The 21,864-nt window shown below is 44.0% G+C and overlaps 1 protein-coding gene across 2 annotated transcripts in view; it reads right to left on the bottom strand.

Annotated features, from left to right (window-relative positions):
* LOC126234424 (ninjurin-1-like) overlaps nt 1-16,110 on the bottom strand; it is a 40,265-nt gene extending 24,155 nt beyond the window's left edge. The window contains exons 1-2 of one of the 2 annotated variants that reach the window (XM_049943116.1): nt 15,897-16,110; nt 2,781-3,044 (exon numbers count right to left, since the gene is read on the bottom strand). In XM_049943116.1, the coding sequence (XP_049799073.1) occupies nt 2,781-3,038 (258 nt within the window). In that variant the 5' untranslated portion in view covers nt 3,039-3,044; nt 15,897-16,110. Of the gene's footprint in view, nt 1-2,780; nt 3,048-15,896 lie in introns of both variants that reach the window. The other variant, XM_049943115.1, reaches the window with a different exon arrangement.
* Nucleotides 16,111-21,864: the final 5,754 nt, after the last annotated feature.

Here is a 21,864-nt window from a genome sequence, read left to right as displayed (position 1 = left end):
TTTATTCAGTATTTTACCAAGGCGGACATAAATATAAAATTATTGAAACTGAGAAGTTTGAGAGGGGAGACGTCAGATATGGCGGTCAATTATAGTGTACAAGTTTTAAGTGGTTTAAAAAGTGACGTGAAAAAATGCACTGGATTTGGAGGCAAGACGAGACAGACATGGTATTAATAAGGTATACCAAAAAAAGGGAAGAAAAAGTCAATCACAGACTTCTAAATGTTGTTACATCGACTAAGAACACAGCAATGGAAAAGTTGAAAATTCAGTTTTTATGTTCTCTAGTTAAAACAATGTAAATTTTCAAGAAACAGAATAACATGTTTAATGAAAAACTTGTAAACTTTTACAAAACGATGGCTGGCTACTTGAAACGGTGGGCCATACGATTAAAAAAATACTTAGTGTTTTCGTGGATGACTGGAAAAAATAACTGAATGGAAAGATTTAGAAAAATCGGCGGAATATTTGAAAACAAAAAATATTATTTTAAAAGACACATTTTTATTTAACTGAATCACCTCAGTAAAACCCAACCTAATCTGTGAATTACAGTCTCCAGACTGAGAAAACAAAATGGGTAGTTGTATTTTCCAAACCAGAAACGGAATTTCACGAGAAATGTAGGGATTTATTAAGCATGTGCGTTGTTTCCATACCAAGCCACAACGGTAACATAGAAAGAATATTTTCTTTGGTGGAAATACAGTGGAGGGAAGAGAGTAATAAACTTTCAGTCAGTACCGTTGTGAGCATTCTTCTATGCTTGGAAAATCATGATTTTGATTGTTCGGAAATGACCGATTATTTATTAAATAATAAGGCTGGATTAAAAATGGCCAAGTCAAATGCAAAGCACAAAAAAATAAAAGTTCAGGCTTATTTCTGTTATAGAGTAGTTAAGGTGTAAAATATGACTCTATTTTGCCATTATTGTTTCTGTTCCTAAAAACATTTATAGGCCATAAAGGCAAAAATATAGTTGGCAGACATGTTCGTACATACATATTTATGCATTTCATTTGCATTTTTCGTTTTTGTTCTTAATAAATGTATTTTATCTTACAATTTGAGAAGCGATTTTTCATTGTGTTCCGGTTTGATGACCGAGAAATCAGAATGTCCAGGTTGGGCGACCGAGAAATCTGACAACCCTACTTGCAGCTACTGTAGAGTTACGTTTAGCATAGATTTGTGTACAAGTTGGTTGTCAGTTGTCATCATTATGCGCAGTAGCTATTTTTTTAAGTAGTCTATACAAGAGGATGAGTGGTGTGAAAAAGCTATTGGTGTACAAAATAGAAAACCAACAACTGAATGAAAAAAGGTGACACTATTCCAGCTTGAAGATTTGGCGAATGTTTTTCTAACCGAATTCCTGAAAGACAGAAAGACCACAGTCATACACAAGCAACAGAAATGAAATTCCTTAGGATACTACTGGGACACACACGCGCTGATAAAATAAACAACCAGGATATACGGAATCAGTTACAAATATTCGCAATGTAGTATAAAATGGACCAATATAGAATCAAGTAGGAAGAGAATTTAGACAGTGGCACTGTCATACAGACCTGTTATACAGACCTGTTGGTCAAAGAGACTCAGAAGGCTGAGGCAAAGACGGACTGAGGCTGGAACAGGCAGTAGGGCCTAATCCCTGAAAGGATAATGATGAAGATGATGAAGGTGATGATGTTTTTCTAAGCGTGAGAATTCAAATTTGCATTACCTTGTAAATAGTAATATCATTAACGATCAAACTGACATAAAAACGTTTAATGAGAGAGCTGATGGCAGTCATGCCTGTGGCGAAAGCGCTGTTATAGTTTGTAGTGGTAGCGATATTATTGTTGGCGTTTATTCCTAAGAGGCATTAAAGGCGAGAGTTGTGATGGTAGTATGGAGCTTCCACTATTTGGGAGCAAGGTTCAAATGGTTCAAATGGCTCTGAGCACTATGGGACTTAACAGCTATGGTCATCAGTCCCCTAGAACTTCGAACTACTTAAACCTAACTAACCTAAGGACAACACACAACACCCAGTCATCACGAGGCAGAGAAAATCCCTGACCCCGCCGGGAATCGAACCCGGGACCCCGTGCTCGGGTAGTGAGAACGATACCGCGAGACCACGAGCTGCGGACTGGGAGCAAGGAAATAGACGACAAAGCCGGGGAAACGTAAGAGTGTGTGGGGGACAAAGAAGAAATGAGGCACGTGAGCGCAATTGGAAGTACGCACATTGTTATGAAACTGTATTTTAAAGACGCAAACAATGAAAATGTAACATTTAATGACCCAACTATCTGAGCATTAAACAACCTACAATGTCACGTTAGGTCTTTCAAGAGTGTTTGTTAGAGACGAACACCACTTCTCATGATCCTTTCAACAAATCCGTCGAAAATCATGGTATCGCAGAGATATTTATGAACAAAAACAAACCTGTCGTAGTGGGTTGGGGTTGCGGAATCAAGGGAATCAGGGGACGCCGGAAAGTCTTTGGCCTAGGGCGCTGTCGTGTCTAAATCCGGTCGTGGCACTTGCTCGACACGTAATGCATTGTAGCGGAAAGTAAGTTCACCACTCAGTTCGTCGTTCACGTCTACGTAGTGTGAGCTTGACCGAATTCCGTAGTCAATAAAAAAACTTGCTAGTGTAGGCATGTGACATCCTGTATGAACTCCAATCATACAATCTACTTCAGGTCATCGGTGGGACAAGAGATGAGCAGATTTGTTTTGACTATTACTGCCGGGTTGACTCACCTCGTCATCAATATCCTCCTTGCTTGTCGCGGCTGACAAGTTGGCCAACTCCACTTTGACGACTTTTTCGTCCTGGTCGGCCAGGTCGACGACTGCCAGCGAGTCTGCAGCACCGCTAGGAGTGGATGGCGCCGCCCCCTGAGCGCCAGTGGAGTGTGACGAGGCCACCACGTCCAGGGAGTCGACGCTCACGCTGACCGCGCGGCCCTGCATGGCCGGGCTGCTCTGAGTCGTCTCCATCGTCGCCATGGCCACCATAATCACCTGCTGCCATATCCACAAAAGACGCGTATCACCACTGGGAACTGCGCTCAACATCAACTATACTGGCGAAATTGTAATAAATAGTTAGTTTGCTACGTTAATTTATTGGCAACATAACACTCAACGAATTAATCTTTCATAAGGAACGTACACTGGCTGTCAAAAAAAGTGATGCCATTCTCTGTGAGACGTAGAACGGCCACCAGAATACATTAGTGATATTCGTGTTTAGTGTTGTTACCAGGCCCAGAAAGGTATATAACGTGCGTGAACAGCGTCAGATGGTGAGTGATCATCCTGAAAGACACAGAGTTGTCACCTACTCGTATTATAATGCCTTTTCAGCATTTGACAGGGTCTGAAGAAAGGTCTTGTTGTGGATTCCCATTTCGGTGGCTGGTCCCATCGTGCGATATCCAGAATTGTAGATCATTCACCTGTGACAGTGGCCCAATGTTGAAATGCATGGCAACGTTAAGGCAGGGATACTCGTCGCCAAGATTCCAGCTGATCACGCCTGACCACTACAACGGAGAATCGCCGTATTGTGCACCACGCACATGGTAATCCCCTCACATCTGCACCTGCCATCCGAGAACAAGTAAAGGGCTCTGCGCAACATTCTATACTGGCCCGTACCATTGGTCAGAGACAAACAGCAGCCGTACTATGGAATTACCATTCCATGCGTAGCCTGCTGTTAACACCACTACACAAACGGCTGCGTCTTGGACTGGTGCCGTGACCAGAAAGCATTGACTGATGACGTATGGCTCGGAGCACTATGGGACTTCACACCTGTGGCCATCAGTCCCCTAGAACTTAGAACTACTTAAACGTAACTAACGTAAGGACATCACACACATCCATGCCCGAGGCAGGATTCGAACCTGCGACCGTAGCGGTCACGCGGGATGACGTATGACGCCACATTGTTTTCAGCGGTGAATCGCAGTTCTGCACTACCCCGGATGACCGTCGTCGGCGCGTATGGTGGCGAGCTGGGGACAGGTCTCACTCTTCCAATGTTTTAAACAAGCACAGCGATGTTACTCCTGGCGCCACGATGTGCGGCCGTCGGGTCACGGCCAGTAGTGACTGAGGAAACTCTGATGGGACAATGGTACGTCACGGACATCCTGTGTTCTCAGTTGTTAACTCATGTGTGACAGTATCGTGGCGCCGTTTTTCAACAATCGAGATTCATTCAGTATCATAACCTCTAACTCTGGAATAAAATTATTGCATGTTTAATAATCTCTCTCACTTCTATCTATAGCCTTTCGTTAATACCCGTTCTTGGCAGCCAGTACCTGAGGCCTATCTAATCTAATGGTCTCCCTGCTGCAAAACATGTTTAAAAGGAAGGAGGGGATGTGCAATTGAACGGAATACGGATGGCGGTCCTGAGGAAGATGTGTACCAGTCGTCCACCACGGGGAGATAGCGATGGCGGACGACAGCAACGGACAATGGCCAACTGCGTTCGAGTTTCGAGCCTCCCCAACGGAGACCGCGCAAAAAAACTTTTATTGTTGTGTGTAGCGAGCCAGGGTGTGAACCGAACATTCAGAGAAGCTACAATCCACCTGGACTATGTCCTCTACAGATAGGGACAAAACGTCAGGTTTCAGCAAGAAGTTCATTGGATCATGGCAAGGAATATTTCAAAGAAGTTACATTTCCGGCAGTGAAAGTTTACATTTTACAGCAAGCACACATCAAATCGTCATTACAGTACCATATTTTGGTACAAGTGACAATAATAACTAATTTGTCACTAAATGAAAATAAAATCATAATTGGCTACATCCAAGTGAAAAAATATACTTATCCCTCTGATCCACCTGAAGGTGAGAGTGTACACCCACCAAAAGCATCTTGGAAGAGAATAAAAATGAATCACGCAGGTAACTCTTTCAATTCATCTAAGAATCTTCATTGCTTCGCCTGTGCAGTGTGATTAGTTCGGTAGTGGCACCTAGTAAGATTCTTGGTCAGACTGGCTTTACCTCACGATATGTCAAGATTACGTATCCCAAACAAGAGAAGAACGAAGGAACTCATTACTGTCCACACGAAATACTTCTTCCACCGTGCACCCCATGTTTGAATTTTTTTAAGCCCTATTTGTTTCATATATATTCAGAACCGAAACAACTATGTTGTTCTGTCTTCAAAATATGGACCTGTTCCAGATCGAGCAACACCACGAAACTATGAACTAGCAGCATCTTCGCACGATAACGCCAGACACAGGATTGTGGTTAAAGTAACGTCTGCTGTGTCTTTCCCCTTTCCCTCCCCTTGTTAAGGTTTGTAAATTAATATTTGTCCTGTTTGTTTGCAATTATTACTGTCATTTTTCGATCTGGAATTTGTAGTTCACCGTTTTGTTGAGATTATTTTTTTCTCTTATTACATCCTGAATATGTTACGACGTGCAATATGGCAATGTATCGTTGACATAAATATCAAACTGAGTACAAAATTAGCAAACCGTACCTCTTCAACTCTGCATAACTACTGTAACCTACATCCGTTACGTGGTTACTGTATTCAATCTTGGTCTCTCTCTCTACAATTGTTAACCTCCACACTTGTCTCCATTAAGAAATTCTTGATTCCTTGATGTCTCAGCACTTTAGATTGACTAAACTGCGTTTAAAAGAAAAAAAAACCTGAAAGAAAAGCGAAACCAGAAATATTTTATTACATCGTGAAACATGACCTTTCTTTTTTTCTCCTGTTTATAATTGACGAAATAATTTACATCAAATTCAGAAATGACACCAGTAGCAGAACGCTTTTTAGTATAGGGCTATTAATCTGGAAGTTTTCGACAGAGTTGGCAATAAAATTCATTCATATACACAACTTTTACCGCATTTCTGGAGAGCTTGGGAATTTCTGTCAAGCTTTCACCACGATGGCAAAGTAACAATTTCATGTCCTTCCTCTAGTATAATTTCATACAAATTAGTCATGTCTAATACTAAAGGTGGAGATGTGAGGCAACTGAAAAAGGAGGGCTACATTAATTCATTTCTCCTGCCATTCCCTGCAGATCCTGAAGTCTTTCCTCGAAACCGCAATTAAGCTGTTTAATTTTTATCTTATTTTATTTTATTCATTTACTTTTTCTTTGTAAACTACTAAAGACGCGCCCTGGGATGATTGCAGCGAAAAATGCTTGATATCCAGATGACGTTCTTCCATTATTGCGTTAAAGTTCTCACACATCTTAATGGTCACAAGATTGTTTCCACATATTGTTGCATTTAAACGCCCTGTTACATCTCTTCTAAATGTAAAGTCTGCTATTAATCAGTTATATCTCAAGTATGGCGTGGCTTCTTCAACATGGTGATTTACTCGGAAATCGGAGGGCACAACTCTAGAACAGAGGCTCTTCCAAACCAACATATTCACCATGATTACATACATCACTAAATGCTGACGCCATCTCTGCGGCAAATAATCCACCAACACTGCTGAGAAAGCCTCGTCTTACAGCATGCGCAGTCGTAAATGAGAAATAGTTGACAGTACAGAATTTTTAAGGATAATCCGAATATACACTGTCCAGTCACATCAATGTGACCACTTTTCAGAATCCGGAATAACCACTTTTTGTAGCGCGGACGGCCGCGAATGGTGCAGGGAGAGTCAGTAAGGCTCTAAAACGCAACGCGGAGGATGTGAGGCCATGCTGACTCCAGTGCCGTGGCCAGCTGCGATTGACGATTCGTGTTCAAAATTTTCAAATGTGTGTGAAATCTTAATCCGAATATACACTGTCCAGTCACATCAATGTGACCACTTTTCGGAATCTGGAATAACCACTTTTTGTAGCGCGGACGGCCGCGAATGGTGCAGGGAGAGTCAGTAAGGCTCTAAAACGCATCGCGGAGGATGTGAGGCCATGCTGACTCCAGTGCCGTGGCCATCTGCGATTGACGATTCGTGTTCAAAATTTTCAAATGTGTGTGAAATCTTAATCCGATTATACACTGTCCAGTCACATCAATGTGACCACTTTTCGGAATCTGGAATAACCACTTTTTGTAGCGCGGACGGCCGCGAATGGTGCAGGGAGAGTCAGTAAGGCTCTAAAACGCATCGCGGAGGATGTGAGGCCATGCTGACTCTAGTGCCGTGGCCAGCTGCGATTGACGATTCGTGTTCAAAATGTTCAAATGTGTGTGAAATCTTAATCCGATTATACACTGTCCAGCCACATCAATGTGGCCACTTTTCGGAATCTGGAATAACCACTTTTTGTAGCGCGGACGGCCGCGAATGGTGCAGGGAGAGTCAGTAAGGCTCTAAAACGCATCGCGGAGGATGTGAGGCCATGCTGACTCTAGTGCCGTGGCCAGCTGCGATTGACGATTCGTGTTCAAAATGTTCAAATGTGTGTGAAATCTTAATCCGAATATACACTGTCCAGCCACATCAATGTGACCACTTTTCGGAATCTGGAATAACCACTTTTTGTAGCGCGGACGGCCGCGAATGGTGCAGGGAGAGTCAGTAAGGCTCTAAAACGCATCGCGGAGGATGTGAGGCCATGCTGACTCCAGTGCCGTGGCCAGCTGCGATTGACGATTCGTGTTCAAAATTTTCAAATGTGTGTGAAATCTTAATCCGAATATACACTGTCCAGTCACATCAATGTGACCACTTTTCGGAATCTGGAATAACCACTTTTTGTAGCGCGGACGGCCGCGAATGGTGCAGGGAGAGTCAGTAAGGCTCTAAAACGCATCGCGGAGGATGTGAGGCCATGCTGAGTCCAGTGCCGTGGCCAGCTGCGATTGACGATTCATGTTCAAAATTTTCAAATGTGTGTGAAATCTTAATCCGAATATACACTGTCCAGTCACATCAATGTGACCACTTTTCGGAATCTGGAATAACCACTTTTTGTAGCGCGGACGGACGCGAATGGTGCAGGGAGAGTCAGTAAGGCTCTAAAACGCAACGCGGAGGATGTGAGGCCATGCTGACTCCAGTGCCGTGGCCAGCTGCGATTGACGATTCGTGTTCAAAATTTTCAAATGTGTGTGAAATCTTAATCCGAATATACACTGTCCAGTCACATCAATGTGACCACTTTTCGGAATCTGGAATAACCACTTTTTGTAGCGCGGACGGCCGCGAATGGTGCAGGGAGAGTCAGTAAGGCTCTAAAACGCATCGCGGAGGATGTGAGGCCATGCTGACTCCAGTGCCGTGGCCATCTGCGATTGACGATTCGTGTTCAAAATTTTCAAATGTGTGTGAAATCTTAATCCGATTATACACTGTCCAGTCACATCAATGTGACCACTTTTCGGAATCTGGAATAACCACTTTTTGTAGCGCGGACGGCCGCGAATGGTGCAGGGAGAGTCAGTAAGGCTCTAAAACGCATCGCGGAGGATGTGAGGCCATGCTGACTCTAGTGCCGTGGCCAGCTGCGATTGACGATTCGTGTTCAAAATGTTCAAATGTGTGTGAAATCTTAATCCGATTATACACTGTCCAGCCACATCAATGTGACCACTTTTCGGAATCTGGAATAACCACTTTTTGTAGCGCGGACGGCCGCGAATGGTGCAGGGAGAGTCAGTAAGGCTCTAAAACGCATCGCGGAGGATGTGAGGCCATGCTGACTCTAGTGCCGTGGCCAGCTGCGATTGACGATTCGTGTTCAAAATGTTCAAATGTGTGTGAAATCTTAATCCGAATATACACTGTCCAGCCACATCAATGTGACCACTTTTCGGAATCTGGAATAACCACTTTTTGTAGCGCGGACGGCCGCGAATGGTGCAGGGAGAGTCAGTAAGGCTCTAAAACGCATCGCGGAGGATGTGAGGCCATGCTGACTCCAGTGCCGTGGCCAGCTGCGATTGACGATTCGTGTTCAAAATTTTCAAATGTGTGTGAAATCTTAATCCGAATATACACTGTCCAGCCACATCAATGTGACCACTTTTCGGAATCTGGAATAACCACTTTTTGTAACGCGGACGGCCGCGAATGGTGCAGGGAGAGTCAGTAAGGCTCTAAAACGCATCGCGGAGGATGTGAGGCCATGCTGACTCCAGTGCCGTGGCCAGCTGCGATTGACGATTCGTGTTCAAAATTTTCAAATGTGTGTGAAATCTTAATCCGATTATACACTGTCCAGTCACATCAATGTGACCACTTTTCGGAATCTGGAATAACCACTTTTTGTAGCGCGGACGGCCGCGAATGGTGCAGGGAGAGTCAGTAAGGCTCTAAAACGCATCGCGGAGGATGTGAGGCCATGCTGACTCCAGTGCCGTGGCCAGCTGCGATTGACGATTCGTGTTCAAAATTTTCAAATGTGTGTGAAATCTTAATCCGAATATACACTGTCCAGTCACATCAATGTGACCACTTTTCGGAATCTGGAATAACCACTTTTTGTAGCGCGGACGGCCGCGAATGGTGCAGGGAGAGTCAGTAAGGCTCTAAAACGCAACGCGGAGGATGTGAGGCCATGCTGACTCCAGTGCCGTGGCCAGCTGCGATTGACGATTCGTGTTCAAAATTTTCAAATGTGTGTGAAATCTTAATCCGATTATACACTGTCCAGTCACATCAATGTGACCACTTTTCGGAATCTGGAATAACCACTTTTTGTAGCGCGGACGGCCGCGAATGGTGCAGGGAGAGTCAGTAAGGCTCTAAAACACATCGCGGAGGATGTGAGGCCATGCTGACTCTAGTGCCGTGGCCAGCTGCGATTGACGATTCGTGTTCAAAATGTTCAAATGTGTGTGAAATCTTATGGGACTTAACTGCTAAAGTAGTCATCAGTCCCTAAGCTTACACACTACTTCACCTATTGGGTTTAAATCTGGGGGTTTTTTGGTCAGGGGAGTACGATAAACTCATCCTGATGCTCTTCGAATCAGACACGTACATTCCAACCTATGTGACACATAGCATTGTCCTACCGCTAGACGCCGTCGTACCGACGAAAGACAAACTGTACATAGGGGTGGATGTGGTCCCTATGGAGACATGCATACTCGTGTTGATCCAGTGTCCTTCCAGAATGACTAGATCACGCAGCAATGCCACGAAAACAATCCTAAGACCAATATGCTCCCTCCTCCGGTCTGGACCACTCCGATGACTGTTGCAGGTGTTTTTTGCTTCCAGACGTATCACGCTGTGCACGTCAACCGACGTTTGCCCGATTCTGCGCGATTCATCTGGAAAGGCCACCCGTCGCCACTCGGTGGACGTCCAGCTGTGGCACTGGCATGCAAATTCCAGCCTTCGGCTCCGATGAACAGAAGTCAGCATAGGTGCATGAACCACGCGCTTTCTGCCAGGGCCCATAGGCAGCAACGTTCGTTGAATGGTCGTGGAGTCACTGCTGATAGCCCCTCGATTCATCTGGGCCGTCAGTTGCTCAACAGTTTTGCACGTTTAATCACGCGTACGCTTCTCTGTAGCCGCCACCCCGTCGTGCACCCCAGTCATCTACGGCCCGTGGTACCCAATAGTTGCCTCGGCGTCGGTTTTGGATAGCACCAGTTTGCCACGCACGGTATACTTTAACCACGGTGAAAGTTTACCGTCTTACCTCTTTGCCTAGGGACGCCAGATGAAAGTTGATGTTGTCAAGCCCTGAATCAAAATTGCCCAACGGATAACTGGGGGGAAGAGCTTGAGAGCGTTACGTAGAGAGCGTGTCCTTTTTGTACGGTACTAGGCAAGGGGCTGGAGGGCTCACACGCTAATGTGTGGGTCCCTCCATTCTACAGCTTTTATTTTAAATAAATTCCTTTAACTTGACGTCTTTGTGATTTTTGAGGTGTGTTAAAGATTGATGACAGTTGATTTCCTATTTATTTTAAACATTATCACTCGACTTTACGGCGATAGCAGCAATTGTTTCAGTTTACAGATATTACAATTTTACAACTTATAGCTCGGGTATATTATATACTAACTGCACCCACATTTCTACGGGTAAGACGGCATTGCGTTGGCCAGATGTATACCACCAAAGTCTCCCAATATTTTACATAGGACATTCACTATGTGAGGAGGATAACGGGCAAACTGGGGACCAGATACTTTAACACAGGGGGTCAAATTTCCGGAATTAAACGAGCACATTCATTACCTTACACGATCCGAAGATGGAAATAAAAGAATTAGTACAAATATTCAAATACCTCTCTTCCATGCGTGAACATTGAGACAGACGCACTGAGGGCACGTCTGCTCACTTACCCGTCTTCTGTAACACTCCCAGAATATGGCGGGCACCCGGAGGTCTTCAAAAATGGTTCAAATGGCTCTGAGCACTATGGGACTCAACTGCTGAGGTCATTAGTCCCCTAGAACTTAGAACTAGTTAAACCTAACTAACCTAAGGACATCACACACATCCATGCCCGAGGCAGGATTCGAACCTGCGACCGTAGCGGTCTCGCGGTGGTCTTCCTGGGCCCCGGTGGAGGGGGTGGTCGAACCACTTGGCCGTGACCAACCTCTCCACCCCAAATCTTGTGACACTGGACAGTCTTTGACTTTTACCTGCCTGTGCTGTCTCTCTGATCCCCTAGCCAGGAGTAAGGTTGGCACTACTATACTACAGAAATACTTCCCAACAAAGATTTGGTCACGCTTTACGGAAAGGTGTGAGAAGGATTAGGAAAGTTCATGTGCAGATTCACATTCACGTACAAGAAATGCATAATACACGACACATATGAATACGTATTATGAAGCCTGACCTATTTCTTTCCACCCGTCCACATGGGTTCTGTTGCAGCCGCCGCCGGCCGCGTCGTGTAATAAAATTGGCTGCGTAGCCGCCTCTGTTTCTATTTCCCGGTGCGAGCGAGTAGCGAAACCTGCTGCTTATAGAGCGGAAACTACTGTACCGTTTCAACGGGGCCACTCGAGCATTTTGTAAACTTAGCTATTTCGGAAAAGCATCCATCTTTGCCCCGAAAACCAATGATAATGCCCTTTTGGACCTCAAATAAGTCTATCCGTCTCCGTATTACAACGGCTGCACTGTTTCCGTGCCCCCCGACACGCCTTATGTACCGTCCTATGCCAGTTCTGTCACCTGGTGCCTGTGAGTGGTTACTGCATGTTGACGTCGAACATTAATGTGACTGGACCGTGTATTTTAAAGGAAGCAGCAACGATGTACTCAGTACATTGGGGAATTTAAATGTAGGAGACTGAGCATTGGCTGAAGAAAATGACAGTTTGTATAACGTGGACTGCACGCCTTTCTAAATATTTCTGTTGAAAATCAGTAGATTTTAATGAGTTACGAATAAATTTTCTTACCAGAAATCAATGTAAGTGCTGCTTTTTACTGGTTCAACGGCACACAGAAAAAACAGCTCTCTAATGTTAAAAAGATAAAAAGCTTTTATTGATAACGACAGTAGTGCAACTTTTCTTTTCTGAACCAGTTTTACTGCTTTTTGTTATGTGAAAATCTGTTGATTTTCCAAAAGTATTTTATGACACAATGGAAGAATATTTGACAACAGTTTGAAATTTCAAATTAAATTTTAAGTAGTCCTTTATTGTAATAAATTTGACGTGCATCAATATTTAGAACCCAGTAGAATAGGATCAATAGCGTCAAATTGCAGTCCAAGAACTCTTAAAGTCTGTGTGACAATGGTCCATCTTTGGAAAGTCTCGTAGGAAAGTGATAGCATAGTAAAGATGATTACGTCTGCACCAAGAACTATAATAATACCGTACACCAGAACGAATTTTCACTCGACAGCGAAAAGTGTTCCTAGCCCGCCTCGCTAGCTGCGCAGTCAGTGCGACGGATTGCAAACGGAAGCGGCCCGGCTTCGATTTCTGGCCGAGTCGGAGGAGATTTTTCTATGCTTGGGGACTGGGTGCTGTGCTGTCCTTACGTTCATATCGTCATAACTGACATTCCACTATTGAGGTGGGTGTATGTGCAAGTCCCCGAAGAAATAAATAGAAAAAAAGCGTGCGCTGATCCAAAAACCCCTGACGCATTGAACTAACTAACGGAACGCAATGCCCCAGATTCGATTCCCAGTTCGGAAAACAATTTCAGTCTGCCAGGGAATTTCAGCACAATACTCAGTTTTGTCTCCATGAGTTGTGTAGCAGTTAATAAGGTTTACATATAGGAAGGTCAGCACACAGAGGCAGATCGGTGTACATTGCCATCTCATCATTTTCTTTATTCGTTGTTTGTCTTGGTGTAAGTTCTGCTTAAAAAGAGGAAGACGTTCCCGGTAGTTATGTGGTTAATTCAAATTTATCTCATAAATAAAGCACAGTACGTGTAGTGTGCACTGGTCGTTTCTGTCATATAGCGTCGTTTGTAGTGCGAGGAATATTTTTAGATTGGACAAAATTTCAAGTAGCTGCATCTCATTCAAAGCCAAGGCAAAATGCTGTCAGTGATACTTTCTGGCTCTGAGCACTATGGGACTCAACATCTGAGGTCATCAGTCCCCTAGACTTAGAACTACTTAAACCTAACTTAACCTGCCCGAGGCAGGATTCGAACGTGCAATCGTAGCAGCAGCGCGGTTCCAGACTGAAGCGCCTAGAGCAACTCGGCCACAGCGGTCGGCTGATACTTTCTGCCTGCGTTAGTTAGTAGCTTACCGCATTTAGCCAAACAGACGAGGCCTGCTTGTACGTCTACACTGAAGGCTTACGTGTTAAGGCGTTTCTCTGAAAATGTTGTTGCTTTTCTCTGCACTCAAAAAATGCCTGGTTCTGCACCATAGTAGGTCTGAAGAATGTATGTGGTAGCTGGCAGAATCTGAGGAGAAGACACGAAGTATTCTGCAGAGTTTCGGAGCCCAGATCAGAAGCAGGAAAGTCACTGCCCTTACACGTTCAACATCCCTTGCTTTTCTGGATTTAAGGCCAAACTAGGAACCCTCTCCCATATCGTTCACAATTGTTACTGCCACTACCCCTACCGCTACAAAAACGTAATGTCGTCGGAGGTATCATAGACTTCTGAACTTCACAAGCGCTTCCAAATATAAACAATTAAGTCTTCTTCCCAAAACCGGAAAAGAAATTAAAATTAAGAAAGGCGATATAATGTGAAAAAGTTTTACACAAAAGGAAAAGTGTCATTGTACCAAGAAACCAGAGTTATTCTCCGTCCTCAGTAACAGTCATGACGGTATTAGTCATAGACAGAAACATTGTGCGAAGTTAGTTACTTTCGAATATGCTTGATCATTAGGGGGAGGCGATTGATTGTCACCAATAAAAAATTTTTGTTTAACGAGATCGTCATTTACTGACATTTTGAACTTCGCTCAGAATAAAAGTAGAAAAATTCCTACAACTGTTCGAAATTTCAATTAACACACAGCGGCAGCAGAGAATGATGTCTGCTTATAGTGCACGGCTTGGGAGTATCACTCTTTCTATGTGGCTCATACGAAATAAGAAGCAATATGTTGGTAACTGCGCGATTTTCAATCTTTTGTCAGCAAACAGGTTCGATCTGCTGGCATAGATGGAAGGAGGGAACATGCCTACCAAAACTTCGCGGGCACTCTGCGGATTTACCCGGCAAGAAACGCGAGAAGATATTGCGCTGAAACGTCGCTAGAACTTTCAATTGCAAACAACTTCCAGTTTTTTTATGCAGTTAGACTACAAGTTTTACTGTCTGCGAACCACTTAAACCATACACATTAAGGTGCAAAAAAAGCATAAAAAGAAAGAAAATTTGAGAAAATCTGTGGGCAGAACACTTCATCAGCAATTAATGAAATTTTCACATCATTGGTGTGGAACTTGTAAGTTCAAATGTATTGACAGTACATAACTCATCATTATTATTATTATTGGAGTTTGTTGTAATCGTGCTGGCCAGTCCTCGGATCCTCCTCTCCAATCTGCGCTACGAATCTCCTCGCATTCCTGATCTTGCAAATATTAACATCACTTGTTTTGTCCGGTCTTCTCTCGGCCTTCTTCTTCTTCATCATCTTCTTCTTCGTCTTACTTGTGGCTGACAACCCCATGCTCTCCTTGGCGGACGGTCTTGGCCCGTTCTTCTTATGTGAACTCATAATTTTCTGCCTTCCTTTCCCTAGCTCTTCAAGTATGTCTTTTTACACCCCTTTCATTCTTTTCGATTCTTCGTTGGTCTTTTGAGACAGTTTCGGTAATGAACAACTTCTTCTCACAAAATTATTTCCCACTGCTGCTGTTCTCTACCGCTCTTCTCCTACAAAATTGTAAGAACGCGTTCGTTTTGACTGATCGTGTAGTATAGCGACAGATCATTGACTTAAAAGTCCGCGGCTCGTGGTCTTGCGGTAGCGTTCTCGCTTCCCGCGCACGTGGTCCCGGGTTCGATTCCCGGCGGGGTCATGGATTTTCTCTGCCTCGAGATGACTGGGTGTTGTGTGTCTTTCATCCTCATTCACCCGCAAGTCGCCGAAGTGGCGTTAAAGAACTTCTGGAGCGGCGGCCGAACCACACGGCGAGGGGTCTCCCGGCGACCTATGCCATACGCTCACCATCATTGACTTAAAAGCTTCGGTCATTCTCGTTTGTTGGAAGCTATCAAATTAATATGCAATTTGATCGTCTGCAAGTGGAATAACGTTTGTTAACGACTAAACATGCAATTCTTTCGAATGTCATAGTACAAGTCAGGTTCGTACTGCATTACCAAATTGTTCATATGTTATACCAATAGAAATGAGTGACGGATCAGAAGATTTCGAATCAGAACTCACTACATCTCTCAGGACGGTGTTCACTAAGAAACATAAAAGTGGACTCACGCCACTACGTTCTTACCTGACGGTGTTTGGAAACGCTGACAGTTCCTCAGGCGCGAAGATTATGTCCGATGCGTGGATTCAGTCACCAGTAGCAGTATTACGGACGAAAGAAACGCCCGTTAACACATGACAGGTTTCTCCACGCAATGCTCAACAGAATTATAGTGTCCACACTTGCACCGTGCTCGGGGGAAACTGACGTCTCGAAACTGGACTGGCGACGCATGCACAGCCACGATAAGGCGCCCACCGCAGGGAGGATGTGCGTATCGCCTTGGCCAATGCTGCCTTCTCACGTGCAGCAGTGAGTTCCCGCACGAATCCGATAGTCACTGCGCAGGACTCACCACGTCCTCGACCTATACCTGGAACAAAGACGTCGGCATCTGGGGCACCATTCTGAACAAGCACGTCCTCTCAACGTGCATAACACGGGGATACAGCGAAATCAGAAGTCTTGTCCATTTCATTCTGAAGAACTTATTACGCCAGCATTTTCTAAGATTCGTGATACTTACTACAATTATCACCTGTTCTTACTGTTTTTCCTCCCTATCGACCTGCCCCCCCCCCCCCATACGTCCCCCTCCCCGGCACCTATCGAAAGCGAGAAGGCGCAATGGACTTACATTTGGGAGAACGGTGGTTTAAATCCTCATCGGCCGTAAAATTTAGGATTTCCATGGTCTCCCTGTATGCTGGTATGGTTTCACTGGAAACGAAACGGCCCGTTTCTTTTCACATTCTCTGCAACATAGCAAGTGCTTCATCTTTAACGAACTGGCCACCGAGGGACCCCAAACGATAACATTCCTTCCACATTTTCTTAAGCGGCCGCTGTGGCCGAGCGGTTGTAGGCGCTTCAGTCCGGAACCGCGCTGCTGCTACGGTCGCAGGTTCGAATCCTGCCTCGGGCATGGCTATGTGTGATGTCCTTAGGTTAGTTAGGTATAAGTAGTTCTACGTCTAGGGGTCTGATGACTTCAGATGTTAAGTCCCATAGTGCTTAGAGGCATTTAAACGTTTTCTCTCCTCTACCTGTGTATTTTAGTACTTTGTTTAGCTTTCTTTAGCCCTTTCCACTAACATATTCTTGCACATTCTCTTTATTTTCTGTTTTAAAATGGTTCTGAGCACTATGGGACTCAACTGCTGTGGTCATAAGTCCCCTAGAACGTAGAACTACTTAAACCTAACTAACCTAAGGACATCACACACATCCATGCCCGAGGCAGGATTCGAACCTGCGACCGTAGCGGTCGTGCGGTTCCAGACTGTAGCGCCTTTAACCGCTCGGCCACTCCGGCCGGCTTTTCTGTTTTACCTGTCCATATAATTCTATAGTACTTATGTAACACGATGTATCAAATTTTCGCATTACCCTATTCGCCAATTACCCACTGAGTAAACACCTCTGTTCACAGTAGACAGCTGTTACTCAAAAAGACTCATATTATACAGTTTCATACAAACAAAAATTATTTGTTGGTATCATAAATATAGACTACATTAATGGTTATTTACGAAACGAAACATCAAGGGTGCAAAATTCGTCAGCGTCTAGATGGATAACATGCTGCACTGGAGTAAACCCACAGAAAAACTGGTGAATAAGCTCTGTTCATAATGTTTTGCACTTGGCAGTACCTCTCACTGCGTTGACACTAAGCCTAAAGTTTTAGCTTATTTTGAAATTTAGCACTACATGTTGCCTTACGGAATTATCCTCTGCCGCAACGCAGCTAAAGCAAGGAAAGAATTTCTTTATCAAAATCAAGCTGTAAGAATACCACGTAATGTAGATAACAGAACACCATGCAGCGGTCTCTTCAAATATGTTGAAATTCTTGCACTCCCTTCTCAGTACATTTTCTTCTTAATGGCGTTTTCTGCTAGAAATAAAAGCATTTTAAATAAATTATAAATTACACAAGTACAGTAACATACATGAAATTAGTGTCCCTGTGGACTTTACCTCTTTATTTAGGATTCAGAGTGAGGTCTAACGAAAGGGAAGAAACTGATAATCTCCCTAAGTAAAATAAAAATAAAAAATTAAAAAATAAAAATTTATTAGCCACTCCGTCGATAAAAATCTAATTTTCTAGATTTAAGAAATAAAACTTTCTATTAGTTGTTTGGCAAGTAGTTGTGCTCACTTTAACTGAGACTGTCCAGTTTTCAGCAGAAAGTTAACTGTTGGCAGTTTTGAATTTAAAATAATAATACCCGTTTGTGGTTATATGTACATGATTGTGCACGATTTTTTACGAACTGTAAGTACTGGATTGTTGACGTAAAATGGTATTTTTCGGTAGTTTGAAGTACTCATGCGCCGCATTTATCCTTTATTAAACCACATCTTACATGCTACAAATTGGCACAAGTTTTGTGTGTACTGTTCTCTAGTCTCCTGTCCAGTATGGTCAACAGCGACTGTTTGCATCACAATTTTGTTCGACTATGGTATCTAACGGAAGAAAAGTAATTATTGATAAAGCTGGCTTAAAAGTCATTTCTTGATGTCTCCTCGCTAGAAACGACGTAGACCGCGAAGTTAAATAGCTGAACAACCAGCGTTGAAAAGCTGTTCGTCTGAATTCAGTTTAGCGATAAACCGGCTCATTTAGTGCTGTGTTTGGGACTCTACGTAATTTTGAACTTGAGCCACAGTGTGACTTTATAGTATGTTTGTCTAACATGTTTCACTTCATGTTTTTATGCATGGTTTAATATTTGCAGGCCAGACCAGGCCAGGCGTAGCAGTATTGGTTTCAAACTTCCGCTCTGAAGTAGAAAGCGGATCGGGCTTTCGCAAACATTGTGTCACGATGTTTTACTGAGGTATGGTACTATGGAGTGTGTAGCGAAATTTGTTCTGTCTATAGGTCTAAGCTATTTAAGTATACAGGGTGAGTCACCTAACGTTACCGCTGGATATATTTCGTAAACCACATCAAATACTGACGAACCGATTTCACAGACCGAACGTGAGGAGAGGGGCTAGTGGAATTGGTTAATACAAACCATACAAAAATGCACGGAAGTATGTTTTTTAACACAAACCTACGTTTTTTTAAATGGAACCCCGTTAGTTTTGTTAGCACATCCGAACATATAAACAAATACGTAATCAGTGCCGTTTGTTGCATCGTAAAATGTTAATTACATCCGGAGATATTGTAACCTAAAGTTGACGCTAGAGTACCACTCCTCCGCTGTTCGATCGTGTGTATCGGAGAGCACCGAATTACGTAGGGATCCAAAGGGAACGGCGATGGACCTTAGGTACAGAAGAGACTGGAACAGCACATTACGACCACATCCTAACACCTTTTTATTGGTCTTTCTCACTGACGCACATGTACATTACCATGAGGGGTGAGGTACACGTACACACGTGGTTTCCGTTTTCAATTATGGAGTGGAGTAGAGTGTGTCCCGACATGTCAGGCCAATAGATGTTCAATGTGGTGGCCATCATTTGCTGCACACAATTGCAGTCTCTGGCGTAATGAATGTCGTACACGCCGCAGTACATCTGGTGTAATGTTGCCGCAGGCTGCCACAATACGTTGGTTCATATCCTCTGGGGTTGTAGGCACATCACGGTACACATTCTCCTTTAACGTACCCCACAGTAAGAAGTCCAGAGGTGTAAGATCAGGAGAACGGGATGGCCAATTTATGCGTCCTCCACGTCCTATGAAACGCCCCTCGAACATCCTGTCAAGGGTCAGCCTAGTGTTAATTGCGGAATGTGCAGGTGCACCATCATGCTGATACCACATACGTCGACGCGTTTCCAGTGGGACATTTTCGAGCAACGTTGGCAGATCATTCTGTAGAAACGCGATGTACGTTGCAGCTGTTTGGGCCCCTGCAATGAAGTGAGGACCAATGAGGTGGTCGCCAATGATTCCGCACCATACATTTATACAGTCCACGGTCGCTGTCGCTCTACCTGTCTGAGTCAGCGAGGATTGTCCACGGACCAGTAATGCATGTTCCGTGGATTCATTGCCCCGTGGTTTGTGAAACCCGCTTCATCGGTAAACAGGTAGAACTGCAACGCATTCTCTGTTAATGCCCATTGACAGAATTGCACTCGATGATTAAAGTCATCACCATGTAATTGCTGATGTAGCGACACATGAAACGGGTGAAATCGGTGACGATGCAGTATGCGCATGACACTACTTTAACTCAGTCCACCGGCTCTCGCAATGTCCCGTGTACTTATGTGTGGGTTAATGGCAACAGCAGCTAACACACCAACTGCACCCGCTTCTCCTGTGACGGGCCTGTTACGGACCCGTTTGCGTGCTACGACCATACCTATTGCGTACAGTTGGCGGTAGATGTTTTGCAATGTGCGGCACGTTGGATGCTCTCTGTCCGGGTACCGTTCTGCATACACCCTGCAGGCCTCAGCTGCATTTCGTCGACACACGCCATCGATGAGTATCATCTCCGCCTTTTCAGAGTTCGAATACACCATGGTCACAGTTCCTACAACACTGCACTATCACAGACGTCTGGTAACACGGTGTACTACAGTTTGTTTGCGTGCGGAGACGAATGCAGAACCACAATAGCAGCAAGCGCTACATGCGGACACTGCGACAGCTAGACCAAACCACAACATTGCACTACAGCCACACTCGTAAACACGGTCGTCATCATAAACATGTCCCTGCAGATGCTGCTCGCCGACCGTGGCCCGTGTTTGTTACAACACGCAACTGAACGTCGGAGGTTTCAAGCGTCAACTTTAGGTTACAATATCTCCGGATGTAATTAACATTTTACAATGCAACAAACGGCACTCATTACGTATTTGTTTATATGTTCAGATGTGCTAACAAAACTAACGTGGTTCCATTTAAAAAAACATAGATTTGTGTTAAAAAACATACGTCCGTGCATTTTTGTATGGTTTGTATTAAACAATTACACTAGCCCCTCTCCTCACGTTCGGTCTGTGGAATCGGTTCGTCAGTATTTGATGTGGTTTACGAAATATATCCAACGGTAACGTTAGGTGACTCACCCTGTATAATACGAGGCATTTTACTCCTTAATGTCAGCTGTAATAACGTATAATTAATTTCGCGAAAGTCTATGCAAGTCAGCGCCTGCAACGACTGTCAACTGTCAGTTCTGTTAGCCGGTAATTTGACTGAAGGTAGAAACCTAGAACAGTGGTCACATCACCCTTCTCATCTAAAGAAAGCAAGGGTAAAAATACTCTGGCCAATCATCGCTTTTAACGTATTCACGGCCCAACTAGATATAATCAATTTCACGCTGCACACACTTTTTTTCGTACAGGCAAGCTGAGGAAACCTTTCGGATTACCAACAGTTCTGTACTGATCACAAGTAAACTGCACGAAAATGTGGTTGTTCTTTTTTTTTCTATTTGAAAAATGGTTCAAATGGTTCTGAGCACTATGGGACTTAACTTCTGAGGTCATCAGTCCCCTAGAACTTAGAACTACTTAAACCTAACTAACCTAAAGACATCACACTACGTCCATGCCCGAGGCAGGATTCGAACCTGCGACCGTAGCGATCGCGCGGTTCCAGACTGTAGCGCCTAGAACCGCTCGGCCACCCCGGCCAGCTTCTATTTGAACGGAACGATTAAGTGTCTACTGTGACAATCAGTTTATGTCTTGACCTGGTCAGATATTGGTTAAAAAACTTAAAGTGGATTGCAGATGTTGTACCTTACATTAGTCACATAAAATTTTCTTAGGTGATAGCTTCACTTTTTGTTTGGAAGTAAAACAATACTGTTGAAAATGTGCAAATATACAAGAAGAAATTTGATAAGGAAATTAAAGTTCAGACAGGAGAAACAACCCATTGAAGACTTGCCGATGACACTATAATTCTGTCAGAGGCAGCTAAGGACATGGACCAGCAGTTTAACGAAATTTATAGTGTCTTGGAAAGAGCTTATAAGATGAATATCAA

Source organism: Schistocerca nitens, chromosome 2, assembly GCF_023898315.1.
Source record: "Schistocerca nitens isolate TAMUIC-IGC-003100 chromosome 2, iqSchNite1.1, whole genome shotgun sequence".
In the NCBI taxonomy this organism is placed as follows: Eukaryota; Metazoa; Arthropoda; class Insecta; order Orthoptera; family Acrididae; genus Schistocerca; species Schistocerca nitens.
The sequence above is the reverse complement of the archived record's forward strand: the minus strand, read 5'-3'. Positions and strand labels throughout refer to the sequence as shown.